Here is a 15,882-nt window from a genome sequence, read left to right as displayed (position 1 = left end):
TCCTCCATATAGTTATTTTCATTATGAAGAATGGAAATACAAGTCAATCATGTAATTTTCAAATAGATGACAAAATCACTTAAAGGATGATGTATCATGTGAACTTCCTTTGAATGTGATCAGTAAATAGTCAGGCAGAGAAATTGCTGCAACACATTGCTTCTCTATCTGCCTAACTACAGGCATGCAGGTCAGTTTGTTTTGAGCATTTGTCTACTGGGGTACATTACAAAAAGAAAATCATAATAATAAGGTATGGAAACAGCGAATGTTAAAGACATATGAACACAATGTTTAAATAGAAGCCACAAAATGTTACAAGCTGTTAAATATTTTAAAGGAAAACTAAAGAAACTTGCAATACAAAAGTAATTAAAAAGTGTAACCATTTTGACATCCATTTTAAAACAGTAGTACAACAGGACTTAGATTTCTTTTTTACTTTATTATGTGAGGACAGAAAAACAAACCAAAAAAAAAAAAAACTAAAGAAACTGTGTCATCCACTGGCATTACATTATTTGTTGAGTAAGGGTTATAGGTCATTCCCAAAACCAAGTTCTCACTTCAGAGGCTAAATATGAACAACAGAAGTAGCCACCAGCACTTCTTCATGGTTCATTTTGTTCATCTTCAGTTTGGACTGGGATTTTTAGACATTTTCGTCACTGCACTTTTCTTTTGACCTATTTATGATGAGCTGAAAAGGGCATATACTGTACATTCAACATGTTCAACACGATAATCTCCAGTACATCAATATGCAGTACTTAACTTTGTCCACACAGAGGCAGTATATTCTTCTTTTCTTGCTGAACCAGCTACCACTTCAAACTCCTTACACATCCCTTCCAAATAACTAGGGTTCATTCCAAATATATTATTGTTTATAAATAAAAAAACAAAGAAAATTATTATTATATGAAAAACATTAATAAAGAGCTTCACATCCTCCCCTAAATAATATTTTTTGGGAAAACTAAAATACACATTCTTTAGATGATATAACTGTTTAGTTAGCGGTTTCCAGATTAATTTAGTGCTTACAATTTTTATTGTTTGTTTTTTATTATGATTTGTGATATCATTTCATTTCTTCTCAAAGATCTCGATCAACACTAAAATGGATTTAGTTAATATAAAAATGGGTCATACATAATGGTTGACCGTAACCTTATTGTTTCTTTTAATCAGAAAACAATCTTGCCACTCACAATACGGCAGACAATGCTCACATTATTTGGACAATGAAGCCAGTAAGGTGCCTTTTGTGTTAAAACATATTAAAATACATTTGTTTTGATTAGACTTGCATGTTTTTTTAAATGGTTGTAAAGTTGTGCAGAGTTTGTATTATATATAAAAATATGGCCCACCAGTTTCGTAATGAAACGATTTTTCGCAACATCTTAAATATTGCTTGAATTTGACTGATTGTTTTAAATATTCAGATTTCTGGGTATTTGTTACGGTATAAAAGAGGAGTTCAGTGATAGGACGTTTACTTGAATCCGGACTCCTGTGGAGTTACCTGAAACAATTTTTGTAAACCACCAACCCGAAAATAGCTGCATGAATGCTTCAACTGAAAACTACAGTGAGGTGCCAAGTTTCTTCTGAGCCACCAGGGGGTGTGATTTAGCAGCTTGTGTGGCCTATGAAGCTGTAGACTACGCTTGCTGATTGGTCTGAATACCCACATGGGGTTGAAGGCTAACCAATGAGAGTTCAGGCTGATCCGGCTGCTGTTGCTATGGCACTTCAGAGGTACAAAAATAAATAATAATTAAAATCTGACATAAAAAAAAACCATCAGTGGTTTGCTTCTATCATTTCAACAGCTGTTTGATCAGATCCCTGTTTTTTAAGACATCTCGCTGTTAACCCAGGTCCTAGGAGCAGTACCTGTTTTATTGGCCAGTGAAGGATATAATGAACAGAGGAGTGAGTGCTGGTCTTGTATTGTGTGCTACAAAGACCTTAGACCCTCCCTCGTGAAGGGAGAGCCGAGGCCCCTCCTCCGTTGTCCTGTCACTTGACATTTGAGCTGGCAGCCTCTCTTGTCACCATTTTACTCGGTTTCACTTATAGAAAGACTCACAGATTTTACAATGTTTGAATCATTTGAAATAATATGTATGGCATATGTGTTCCTCCTTGAATTTAGCCATTTTATATCGTGTTAGATAAGGATTTATAAAGAAAATTACAGCAAGAAAACTGGAAATGACTCATTTTTCAACACATAACTTAGAAAACAACAGAATTTTGCATATTTCTCAAAATTGTATTACATGTAAAATAGATTTTTTACAGATCTAAAGACAAAGCAGATTTGCAATATCTCCTCTATTGTACTGGCTGGGTTCCAACTCCCTCACGTCCACATTCATACTGTACACAGACGCACGTAGGCACACAGGAAGAGATTTAAAGACCCCCTCTTTATTTCTCCCCGTCTGCTTCTTTCCCCTCCTCCTGTGATAGATGAGAGGGCCCCTGCCCTCCTAACTGGCTCCAGCCCGTCTGACTGGCAGCCTGTGGGCCCGCCCCACTATCCCTCTGTGCACGTGGATCAGTATGTGCTGCTATGAGAGCCCGAGCATCAGAGTGGAGTGGAAACAGGAAGAGGAGGCAAGGGGGGAAATAAAGGAGACAGAGGAGAGGATCGGGTGAGACAAGGTAGCGAGGAGTGAAAGAAAGGGAGGAAAAAGGGGAGAAGAGGGCTGCCTGGACCAAAGACCCAAAATAAAAAAAACCAGGAGAGGTAAATGAGGAATGCAGAGGAGGAACTTGATGTGCCTATTTTATGGCTGTGAATGGAAATCTACTGCATGCATTGTTTGTTAGTGGAGAAGCGTGTGCCTGTCTGTGTGTGTTTTTCTATTGTTTCCTTTGTAATCTTGGAACATTTTTGGTTGTTTTATGTTTGTCAATGATTTGTCTTTCGATGAGTGTACTGCAGTGTGCTTCTGCAGACTGCTGCACATTCATGCATGAAGCTCACACACACACACACACACACACACACACACATACAAAAACACTAACACATTTACACACGCTCACGTGCAGACCCACACCGAGAGGAGGAATGTGAAATGATGAATATAGTAAAGTAAAACTGTTGCGGTTACACTTCTGGTTCTATTTTATGCAAACTGGAACGTTCAGCTGTTGAATATGAGTCTGTGGTTGTACATATATTGTAGTAGGAAGAGTAACCCAAGTGCAAGAATTTGCCCTAATTTAGAATAATGTCATTGTGCGCAAGTTTTGAACACATTTTTCACACGGATTTTGCTGTTTCTAACAGAATTGTTTACGCAAATGTCACATTTAAATGGTTGGCATGTCCACTTTGGAGCTCAGAGATAAGGTGACTGTCACCAGGATCAGCCTGGTATATGCCTTCGGTTGATTACCGGCTTAGATAACCACCTGGGCAGCCATTTCTAGGTTATCATTTGGCACGCAGGCCAGCTGTGCATTACACACTAACATGCATGCACAGTCTACCTCACATCTGCCAGCATGCTTTATAGTCTTTGTTCCCCATAAAGCTGGACATTTAGTATTCTTTGCAACAACACACACACACACACACACACACACACACCCCTCTCTGGTGTTGCTGACCTTGCCTTGGTACATTCCAGAACCCCCCCCCCCCCCCGGAGGGCTGAGCTTTATGCAGCGTATGCCGGCAGAAACTGCTGTTAACTGGAAAAGGGAAGGGGGGGATTAAAGTGGGGGCCTGCAAGCGAGGTTGTTATTTTTAGAAATGTGATTGATATTCGACTCATACTGAACATTCGCTGTGTGAACGTTTGAGCTCGTTGTAGGTCTGTGTCTGATTAAAACTGCATGTAGTCAGCTAGGGAAGGGGGTGGGTGGGGGGAGAGGGGGGGTGGGGTGCGGTGCGGTGCGGTGCGGTGCGGTGCGGTTGTTCAGTCACTGTCCAGTCTCTCGTATACCTTGTTGCTTCCGCTCGATCGGATATGTTTGCGTCTCCGCTCCTTGTGTTGGCTAAAAAAAAAAACACCAGAGGCAGCTCTGGTGTGTGGCAGACTATCCTTCCCTTTTATGGTATAGGAGCAGGATACACTGCATGAATACACACTCACGCACGCACGCACGCACACACACATGCATATACTGCAAGAGATGCACATCTGCATTGGCTTGCTGCAGTTAGCTAAGATATCCATGAATGTGGTGTTTCTAATGTTATACTACGGAAAAACATAGCTTTTCGCATTCTTTGAATATTCCTGTTCACCTATCAGTGAGAGGCATGGTCTGGAAACTGGTAATAAAGATAGAGTGAGGTGTTTAAAAAGTTCCAGATTTAAAAACGCAAAGATTTTTTCATCATACTGATCCTAGTGTTCGTAATGAGGTTCTGAAGAAAACTCTAAAGTGACCTGAGTTTTCTGCACCTTTATGGAGCATAGGGTAACATTTTGCTTCCCCTTCCGCACATGTTGCTGCATACTGCTGGTCAGCTGGCTAATCGAAGAGTGCTGAGCTTCTCGCTTTCAAGAAAAATAAATTTAGCTGTTTTGAAAATTTAAAACATTTAAAATTATGCCTAGTTAGAAAAATAAAAAATAAAATTCAGCTTATGATGCCAGTTGGGGAAAAAAGAAGCTTATATAAGCTTTTTGCATCAACTTATTGACTTTACAGCAATCCAACATTCTGAGCATGCATGTGGCTATAACTCTTGAAAATTACAACTATTAAACTAGTGGGTTTAACTATATATTCTGTATTTTTGCATAAGTCCCTGTATTATGAATTATAAAAGAAAACAATAAATACATTCGATTGACACCATTTTTGTAACTAGAGATGCAACAATTAATCGACCAGAAATTAGACTGGGATTAGAAGTAGAATGAAATAATACTAACAAAGCAAGCAATATGATTCAGAGTTTAAAGAAGTATGTATGTGATAAAAAGTGTAAAAGTATTAAAATTAAAATAAGAAATTATAAGAATAAAAGCGAGTAAGAATAATGAAATTTTAAATTTAAAAAAGAGCAAATGGCAGTAAACAATACAAAGTGCAAATGACAATAATATGGACACAGTGCAGTAAATAGCTTAATATAGACAAAACATCTGATTTTGTTTTCCTATTCATTTAAATGCATCAAATCTAAGAACTCCCAGCTTCTGCAGTTTCTAAATGTATCAACCAACAGCAATACGCTGATAGATAAATGGAATCAAAACTCACTACTATCAAAGAACATGCAGCACAATTTTCTCTTTTATGTGGTAGAGTCCTTATACCCCCCTCATACTATCATGCTTCTGCCTTTCATATGAGTAGGTAGACATGATGCTATATCCAAATAACGTTCCCACATTGAAAAAGGTCAAAAAATTCTTCCACACAAACACTGCACCTCTCAACATTATGTATACATCGCATTCAGACCTCTGTGACAAAATCAGTGCAACTGACTTGCTTATCCCAGCATTCACCCATTGATAATGTTACTTAATGTCCCGTTAATTATCCAGATGGTTTACTCACCGTGGGACACTAGATGCTTGAAAATATAAGTGAACCTTAATGCATCCCTTAGTGTCTGATTAATTCAGCTCATAAATACCTGACCCCTTGGCCAGCTGGTCAGCTGATCTGTCAATATAAAAAATCAAATAAAATGAAACAGAGATTTTACAGAAAAGTAACCTACCTAGTCATGATGAAGCAGAATACTGGGAATTCCACACCAGTGACCTCAGTATATATGCCCTATTCACAACAGGAACTAATTGATAGAGGCATGTATACTTTAATAATAATAATAATAATCATCATCTTTATTGGTCATTGCACATGTACATTACAACGAAATTTGTCCTCTGCATTTAACCCATCCTGACATTGTGCGGCGCCCGGGGAGAATTCTGGGGCTAAGGGTCTTGCTCAGGGACCCAGAGTGGCAATCTGTGGGATACAAACCTGGCCCCTTTTGTCCCCTGTGGAACGCAAACCTCCTTTTCTAACCACTAGGTCACCACTCCCCCCAAGAAAGACATGACAGGGCATCACCTTCATTTTCTTCTCCTCTTTTTGACCATTACATTATGTGTTTGTTTGTTGTTGTTTTTTTACCAGCATATATGGCAAGAAAGGAAACAGGAAAGGAAACAGGAGCTGTAAGAAGAAAACTGAAATCAGAATAGACAAATAAAACCACAAAGAATAGCCAAATCGGTATCACCCAGGAAGAGCTTGATTGGTGCTTCCCTAAATATGCTTAATCAAAATGATAGATCATTCTAACCACAGTAGAGATAACTGGGGCTTTTCTATTTCAAACAAAGGCAATTAGATCATGTTATATATTTTTTCACAATTTTCAGTACATAACATGAAATTTTGGTATTTTCCAAAAAATGTAAAAATCTCATACCAGTCCATGCCTTATTAGTGCTGCTATGCAAAGGCTGTAAAAAAAACAAAAAAGCAAAAGCAGAACTTTAAAAATCCCACAGACATTCTCCAGCTCCCACCGCCAAGAACCTCTCCTTTCTGTGTCAAAAATCACACACAAATGCAAACACTCCCCTTCTCGCTGGAGGCCTTCCTCCCAGCTCTGGACTAAATGATATCATCGGTTGCCAGGGATACAGGACCACAGCTTGCCGAGAGAAGGGAGGGTGGAGGCACAGGCAGAGCCGTTCACATTGCCAGAAAGAGAAAGCAAGAGGCTGGGGGTATTTGGTATCAAGATAAAAGAGGGAGCCTTGTTGAGACAAGTAGAAAAGCACAAATTCATTGCCGTGAGGAGGAAAGAGAGGTAGTAAAAAAAGCCTGGAAGCCCTCTGAATGTTGCTCATTTTACCTTTCTTTGTCTTAAAGGGTCACATATGTTATAGTGCACATGTTGCAAAGGAAGAAAGTTACAGGTATACCTAAGGGACTCCCTTTGATTTGAAACAATAAAACCATTCCTGTCCTGTACATCTGTGCACCAACTGGCTATGGTATTTCCTAAAGCTTTTAACTCTTACTGTGTGTTTGTGTGCTCTTTCTGTTTTTTTACCAGCTCGCAGCTATATAAAGGGATCAGAAACTTCACTGATCAGGAGCCTTTATCTTCCTGTCTGATAGGAACGTCAAATTTGGACCTGAAACTTGGTCCTCCCTGTTGTCTCTCATTGGTCACTGTAAGGTAGGATTGGCTGACACAAGCACCCACTGTTTAGAGTTCAAATAAATGCTTCTTATTTACACTCAGCAAACAGGAACAGTGCGGCTAGAAACTGTTTATTGACAACATTGGTGGGAGGAGGACATGTGGTGAAGCGTAGACTGAGTAGGAAGGTGAAAATAGTAAGTAAATAAGTGGTGACCTTGTTTGAAACAAAGGTGTTTCTGCAGTGCACTCCTTCATGTTAAAACTGTTTGTGCTGCACATTCTTTCCTAAAGGTTGCCTCAATGTGAAGGCGAGAGTTTACCCAACAGCAACTTAACCCATTTTGCACATGAGATCATTTGGCCTGAAGGCTGGATTCCAGATGTCTTGAATTAACCCTGGCGCATATGGCTTTAATATTGGACGCACAGAGCCGTTGTTGTGTGGAGTCAGGTTTAAGCTGGGGTTGCTGACTGACAGCTCCACAGACAGCAAAACAAAAGTGTGTGTTCCAGCGTGCAATGACAGGAAGGGCTGACAACAGATGGTCTATCTACTGTCAGTGCAGGCAATCAGCTCTGGGTCCCAGGCACAGTTACTGCATGTCTTTGTCTGGCATTGCTGCAAAACTGTACACAAAGTCAAACACGGTTTACTAATCAAATGGAAGGAGTTAAGCTCACAGAACTGTCTTTGTGACTAGGACAGCTGGACATTGATGTTAATCGCCCCTCTTAAATGCACCAATGAGGGAGTCTCAAAACTCCTGCAGCCATGATTCCAATCCAATGATGCTGTAAAGCACATAAAGCTGCATTTAGAAAGAACTGGTTTCGGTTGTGGTTGATCCCCACATTTAATGTATAGTTGTAGTAGCTAAGATGTTAAAGAATATAGGGCACAGTGGTGACACTGTAATGATAAAGAAAGAAAATAGTTCAGAAAATGTTAGTTAATTGTAATGAATTACACTATCATAATTTTCAGCAACATGATCACAGTTAACTATTTTGTGAATTGTGAATATGCTGAAGAAAATCATCTGCACAGCATGATTCTGCCACCACTCAAGGTTTGAGCATCTCACGGGAAATGTTCAGTCAGTTACTGGAAAAATGGAAAGAGTATGGCATAACTGCAAACCTACAAAGACATGGCTATCCACCTAAACCAACATGCACAATATTAGTACTGCATGTCACCACATAAACACACTGTTCTGACTGTGGTGCCTTAGATACTTTTCTTCAGCAAGAACACGGAATCTGAACAACTGGACAAATGGCTAGTCTCTAGATGTGCAAAGTTGATGGAGGCATAACCAAAAAAGACCTGCAGCTCTAGTTGCATCAAAAGGTGGTTCTACAAAGTCTTGAGTCAGAGGTTGAGTACAAATGCATTTAACACTTTTTAGAGTTGAGTTCTATTCATAAAAATGTTGAAATTCATAAAATTCACCTTCCAATTCATAGTTATGCATTACTTTGTTTTTATCCATCAAAATGTGGAAAAGTTCATAGGATATGAAAGCTGATGATTCACAGAGCAACACATAAAGATAAAGATTTGTAGTGTTATTTTATTACACGTTCACAAAAGTGCACTGCACACAAATATTGGCCCATTCTCTTTTCCCTTTATTTCCTATTGCACAAATAAATCGAGAAATTTTGCCAAAAAAGCCTGAAGCAACAGCAGGAAGAAGCGTCTGGCTTTAGTTGCTCTAGCAACTGGTTGGGCTCTTGCTTACTTAATTTCATTTAGCGCTCACAGAAAGGTTAATACAGTGCAGCAGCTGCATCAGTCACACCACATACAAAACCTGTGGAGCAAAAACATGTAGTACAATAAAACGCACCAAGAGGGAAGTGGTAAAACGCTGCTCGGCTGTTCTTCATACATGTTATAAATAGCCACGGGGGAGCAACAGCATACAGCGGTGCAGCTTATCACCATGATCAGTAGTGTGCTTTTTCAGCATGAGACAACCTCATGGAAAAACTGTGTGGTACTTGTTTCATTTAAACAATAATTAGACCCTTAAAGTGCAAAAACTGTGAAATTAAAATAAGGATCAGAAACTGAAAGAAGAAACAGCCTAACACCTTATATACTGTATGGTTACATTAGTGCTCTCTAGGCAGCAAAGGAGCTCACTGCGCCACAGGAAATGGGTGTACTTAAAGCAGTTTATAAGACAGGAAGTACAAATCCACAGAATTAGAAGATGATTAAAAGCATGAGGCTGGATGGACTGGATGAACCCAGGCTCAGGATGTCCACTGTGGACTAAAGAAAAACGCAGCATCTCCTTCTTTGCTCCTAAAGGGAGGTTACCATGGACCGTTTCTTTTACTTTTCTGAATGGCCACCAACTGCGGTGGCTGCTGGGCACCACTGATTAGAGAAAGCCAGAGTTCACACTGCTGCTGTGGCAGACTGATTATGTGACCACTGTGAAGATACAGTGCAGTGCAAAATACAGCATGAGAGACATGCAGAACAAAAACCCCATTGGTGTGGCTCAGTCACAGCAAGACATGACATAAAGGTCATTTTAAGCAAAGCCAGAACAAACTTAAGTAATGTGTGGAGCTGATTTTAAAGATGCATGACCTACTCTGTAGAGATATTTACTCAGGGATTCTCTCTCATGTGTGTGTGTGTGTGTGCGTGTTGTTTCCAGACTGTCTCCACTTCACACGTAAGCGTGTGAAGTGGAGGGACCTCTAAATACAGACCAAGACTGGTAACCACAGCAAATTTGTTCCTGTTTTGGTTATCAAGCAAGTACTTAAAAAGCAAGAAAGATTTTCACTGCAGCACCATACAATGCCGGGCACATTTAGTGGTACTACTGGTAAAGATATGTAGAAAGTCATAAAATAAATTTACCATAATATGCAGTTGCATAATCTTGCACTTAAAACAACAATGATGTCAATATTATTGGCTCCCCTACTGTTGATACTTTGTCTAATCTCCTTTTGCTAATAAGACAACATTTAATTTTCCCATATAAGATTACACAGGTTGTCTAGACAGTCCAGATGCTGTCTTCTCTTGCTCTGTTGTCCTACTAACAAACACAGTGACTATATACTTTAAGCTTTCCTGCACCAGAGTTTTATTTAAATGTCCTAATACTTTTATGATTACATGTACACCAACAAGGTTCCCATGACCTTTGGAAAAGAAATAGGCCACCAGCATCACAGATCCTCCACCGTACTAAACAGTGGAAATAACATACTTTTCTCTATATTCGTCTTTTGTTTCACACAAGACCCACATGAGGTCATTGTTGCTGAAAAAGCTAGATTTTCCACACTGTTCCAGTATAGTTTAGTAAGCTTTACATGGTTCAGAGCAAAGGACAGAGAATGTCTCTTCTTTTTTTTTCTGGCATCTCTCCTAAATAACCAGTTAGCATAGAGGTAACATCCAATGGTTGGCATGGAGATTTGGTGACTCTAAGATGTCACTCTTTGCTGTAATTCTCTAAGAGTGAGCTTTGGACATTTTCTTTCACTTCTCTTACCACCATGCTCACTGTGAGTTTTACTAAGATAAATATAAGTCCTTATCCATCTTAGTACCCGGTGGCAGACCGAAATATTATAGTTACACCCTGCAAAAATAAACGTTATTGCAGAAGTATCTCACAGTAAAAATTCTGCTGCAGTTCTCCAGCAGTGAGCTTTAGAGGTTTTTTTTACTTTCCTTGCCATCCTTCTATATGTACTTGATTGCAAGATAAACATAGGCACTCTGATTAAGTTCTAAAATGAAAGTATACAGTCAAAATGCTTCAATTACATGTATTTGAAGATAGCTGTTATGGGTTTTATTATTCATAGCACTAGTGATTTTATAAAAAAAAAATATATATATTTCTCGAAATATTAAAAGCAACAAAATTTAAGGCTGAATTTAAAAATAATAAGATTGAGATAATGCATTTGCAATAAAAAATTCATTAATTTTAAAGTTTATTTACACATCTTTTTAAAAACAGTGCCAATAATTGTGGAGGCTGCAGTTTGTTTACTCCTCTGATTCAGTAAAAGATTATTTATGATATTATATGGTTTTCACACCACACTAATCTGTCCTCCAGGCTGCATGTATCACCCAGCAGATCTCTACTCGGGCCACAACACATGGGACCCCTACCCAGCTGGAGGGCCCAACAGAGGACCATGGGCGCCTGTAAACCGTCGCCCCTGGAGCGACGCACAAAGGTTAGTAGCACTACTACAAAATTGCTATGTTTTAACACTTTATTCTTAAATCAATAGGACAGGATTAAGTTTACTGATATGTTTATAATGCACTAAAATGCTTTCACATTTCTCTCAATCGTGCTGCTGTGCACCTAGTGAATACCAGCTATCACTTTGTGCATTTAATGTGCGACAGGTGAACCTACTGCAACTAATATGCACACACAATTGAAAAAAGAAAAGTGAAAAAGTATATTGCATAGGTGATACACTTCTGAGCAGGTGTAGGAAGTGGGCTTCTATGCATTAAATGTGAGCTGCCATGGTATTGCACACCAGTCTTCTAAATGAGTGTGGTTCTTCTAATAGGCAAACAAAAGTACTATTTGCAAGCACGCACAAAACTTTTTCTCACAGCAGTCGCACCATATCAATGCAAAAAAAGATGTAATTGTTTTGCTTATTCGGAATGTGTTAACAATTGGCAAGCTGCCATTGCTGAATGAGATGAGTGACAGGGGAAGTGAGCGGTAAAATACTGTGAAAACATTCATGTTAACAGAGGAACTACAGCTTTAGGGATTTAAAAGCAAACTGCGGGTTACATTTAGCTACTTGTTTTGTTTTTTCAGGCATTTCTATTATCACACAGAACCTGAATAGTTTCTAAAGGTTCTTGAACAGGGCCTTCTGGGATGCATTAGGAACACTCCTTATTACCCAAACTTGAGCATGAGAGTGCCTTGACTCTGAGCATGAACAAATTTACAAATTTTAGCCAAATTTACTGTAATTTTTCACCATGTCTGCGATGTTCATAGGATTGCTCACCTGCTCCAACAAAGGTAGTAATTCACCATGCAGGTCCAATGCACAACCCATGCTCTCCAGAAAAAAAGGAGAAACCACAGTTTTTCACCCATGGCACATAAAGATCAGTATATGCTGTGCTCACCGTGTATAGGGTACCCTGCTTGGGAGAAGCACAGCTATCTCCAAATAGGGCATTTTGTTGCTGTGAGTAAGGGAAACCTTGAGCTGCTCAGGTGCAGTTGAAATGCACTGAGGAGGAGGATGAAGAAAAAGTAGGGAAAAATAGATGGTGCAGGCATGGAAACCACCAATATTTACAGTAAAATTTCTGATTGTGGGGGCCTATCCCCGCAATAACATGATATCTGTGGCTGTAGTGCTGTGATAGGAGGGCCAAGAAGGCAGGAAAGAAAGCACTAGGGGTGTCTAGTACTAAGAGCGCAGTCGAGTCATCCTTGCTTTCTCAATGAAATTAGGGAGTCCAGTGATGTTCCCACGGCGGATTATAGAAACCTTAGGCAATAAACCACACAAATACTCAGAATCAGAGAAACGTTTAGTGTTGGACTCAAAAGGAAACACATTTAACAATATAAAAATAATTTAATAGACTAGGGAATAAAAAATAAAACATTACTGTGTTTTACAACACTACACATGTAGTGTAATATAGTAAATACTTTTTCTGTATAGTCTTATATAGATCATTTTCTTTTCTATTTTCAGTTCCTCAATTCAGTGTCTACATGTTCTTTTGTCTGCATTTTTCACTTCCTCTGTTACCTATTCAGAAACATCAGTCTGAACCCTCCATTAATACCTGCTTAAAGGTTGTTATTTTCAAAAGGTACTTTTAATCAACAAAAAAGCCCCATCGGAACACATATTGCTCTCCACTTGACTTACTCACCCGGAACATTAATGACACTACAGTCTCTTCCAGACATTTAGTTTTTTATGGCAACAGATATTTTGTCCAAACCAGAGTTTCGGTGGGAACATCTTATGTCACTCAACATGTATCTGAATCTGATCATTCAAAACAATACAGTACATGGTACATACTAAAACAAAATAAAAAGAATTGCCAGCTGACATTAAAAATTGTTCAAAAGTAACCATTGATTGCACAAGTAAGGAAGTACATTTTATTTATATAGCCCTATTCACTGATTAAAATGTAATAAAGCAATTAAAAAAACTATAAAGGACAGTAATTTGAAAGCGGTTGTACTCTAAATAAAGGAGTGTTTTAAAAGGAACTGCTTTTTTAAACTATCATCAGTGTCTAGACAGCGTGAGGAGAAGGGTAGGGCATTCCACACTATGGGTGCTACTACTTCAAAGGAGCGATCTCCTCAAATCTTAAACAAGTTTCTGGGGCCACAACAAACTGCCCAGCAGACCTCAGACTGCGGGTTGGAGTGTAAAGCTGTAACAGGTCACAGATGGAAGGAGGGGCTTGACCATGCAGCTCTCTGAATGTCAGCATTGGGATTTTAAAGTGAAATCTGAAATTCACTGGAAGCCTGTGAAGTGGGCCAAAACAGGCATCATATGGGCTCTTCTGTGAGCACCACTTAAAAGCTTTGCAGCAGAGGTCTGAACCATCTGAACATCTGAGGGAGTTTCATCTCCATATTAAGACAAGTAAAAAGGCCTTTAAGCCTATATTACAAGATATGCTTATGTCTGTTCTGCTGTTAGAAAGTGCCCTAGTTAACCTGACGTTTTGATGTTAGCTAGCTAATAACCTGGGTTTTCTGAATCAGTGGCAGCCTTGCAGTGAGGTCTGTATTTTATCAACAGGCATGCTAACTCTTGTAGATGGTTCAAACATTTATTTTAAAATAACATTACCTCAGAAGGAATGATGGGTGACCCTCCTCTGATCGTCCTCTTTGGAAAAATCCCTGTTTAGACTAGCCATTAGCTTTAGCTTTCAGAACCAACTAATCTGGATTTATACAAAATAAAGATGCTGCACACAATGCCTTTTAAACAGAACCTCTCCTAAATATCCAAACAATATAATCACAACTAAGGCATATAATGACACTGACTAACTCCTTTTTGAAACATTGAAAAACGGATAAAACATCTTCTGTATATCTCTTCAATTTCAGTTCATGAACCAGTGCCCTGTCTTCAATTTTCAAACAGAAATGGTGACTCGAGTTTGAGACTCTGACTTAACTTGCAAAAATAAAAAATAAACTTTAGACTCAACTTAGACTTTTGCTCTAAAGACTTGAGACTTGACTTGGAATCCTGGTCTGTGACTCAAGTCCTATAAACAGTTGTTATCTCCTGTAATGAAGAGTGAAAGGAAGCCGATATGTGAGCTGCAGACTTCAGCTGCTGCGCGTGTTTTACTGTGAAAGGAAAAGCTTGATTATTAGCCAATGATGTTAGTGGATTATGGGATGTTAAAGACTCTTTTCACATTAGCTGTAGCTTCACCATAATGACCACATGAATGTCTCTCCTAATGAGCACTGTATTAAATTATCTTTTTTATCATTTCAGAACAAAATAAAATCACCTCCGACAGTCTTTCACTGTTAAGCTAACTGCATCATTAAAAGGACAATGGAAATATCAAAATAAAAGCTAGTCTGGTTTTGTTCATTCAGAAGTTCAACACTCTTTAAATTACTTATTGTTTGTTTTGTATTGTACTTATTGTTAAATATTGAATTAGAAAATGATTTCCCAGTCAATAACACAGACTTGACTTGAACTTTTCTTTGGAAAAAAATGACTTGTGAAAATATCAGTTTTCAAATAAGCTGATGTTCTGTGCTGTCCATCCTACAGATGCCAAGAAGGGCGCAACCAGTCACATCATTCACTATCAAGTCGTCTGTATAACAGGTGAGTTAAACAATGTATCAATAACACACTGATATGTGGCATCCATAATAATGGACTAGTGTGTATGTTATCAAAAACCTAATCATAAGGCAATTTCATCCAGTTCTGTAAGCAACAGTGCAAAATGCAATGTTAAGATCTGGGTAGAACTTGATATGTAGCAGAACTGTGTTAAGTAACTATCTGCCATTTGGCGACTACAGCTGAGTTTGGCTGTTTTCTTTCTTAGAGGGGACAGAACAGTCAACCATGTCCAGGATAAGGGCATCTCAAAGGGCCATAGACCGCTGCAAAGGATTTGGGATGATAAAGGGCAGCAATATGAGAGTCAGAGCTGGTATTACAATTCCCCACGCTCATTTGCCAACCAAAGTGGTACTAATGGTTATCTAATGGGACCTGGACAGCGCTACGTCAACTGGCAGTACAATGTCAGCAACAATCTGGTGAGAACCGCCGACCAGAAGGGACAAACATTTTATATTTACAGTTTTTTCTCTGTTTCCTTTAGCAAGGGGATCCTCGGTTGAATCGTGGCAGCAGAGAGTTGCAGTCCCCAGTGGATAGGTGGGATGTGTCCGACCACCACAGGAGCTTCACCGGCAAAATGGTAAACAACAGACATGGACCCTGGAAACGTCCCACCCTCCAGCAGCAGAGAGAGCAGCCGCTCCATCACAGTCCATCCCCACAGCACCATCTATCTTTGAGGAATGGATATCCAGCTAAAAGGAAAAAGGACTCTGACCCTAATCAAGTACATTTAAACAAACGTTTTTGTTGAATAAATGTTTCCC

General features: G+C 39.1%; 1 protein-coding gene across 2 annotated transcripts in view; it reads left to right on the top strand.

The window, feature by feature from the left end:
• Positions 1-2,591: 2,591 nt before the first annotated feature.
• LOC124877008 overlaps positions 2,592-15,882 on the top strand; it is a 30,240-nt gene continuing 16,949 nt past the window's right edge. Inside the window, exons 1-6 of one of the 2 annotated variants that reach the window (XM_047380103.1) lie at positions 2,592-2,767; positions 7,079-7,204; positions 11,290-11,413; positions 15,029-15,085; positions 15,315-15,516; positions 15,597-15,842. In XM_047380103.1, the coding sequence (XP_047236059.1) occupies positions 11,295-11,413; positions 15,029-15,085; positions 15,315-15,516; positions 15,597-15,842 (624 nt within the window). In that variant the 5' untranslated portion in view covers positions 2,592-2,767; positions 7,079-7,204; positions 11,290-11,294. The remainder of the gene's footprint in view (positions 2,768-7,078; positions 7,205-11,289; positions 11,414-15,028; positions 15,086-15,314; positions 15,517-15,596; positions 15,843-15,882) is intronic. The other variant, XM_047380104.1, reaches the window with a different exon arrangement.

Source organism: Girardinichthys multiradiatus, chromosome 11 (genome assembly GCF_021462225.1).
Source record: "Girardinichthys multiradiatus isolate DD_20200921_A chromosome 11, DD_fGirMul_XY1, whole genome shotgun sequence".
Classification (NCBI taxonomy): domain Eukaryota; kingdom Metazoa; phylum Chordata; class Actinopteri; order Cyprinodontiformes; family Goodeidae; genus Girardinichthys; species Girardinichthys multiradiatus.
The sequence above is the reverse complement of the archived record's forward strand: the minus strand, read 5'-3'. Positions and strand labels throughout refer to the sequence as shown.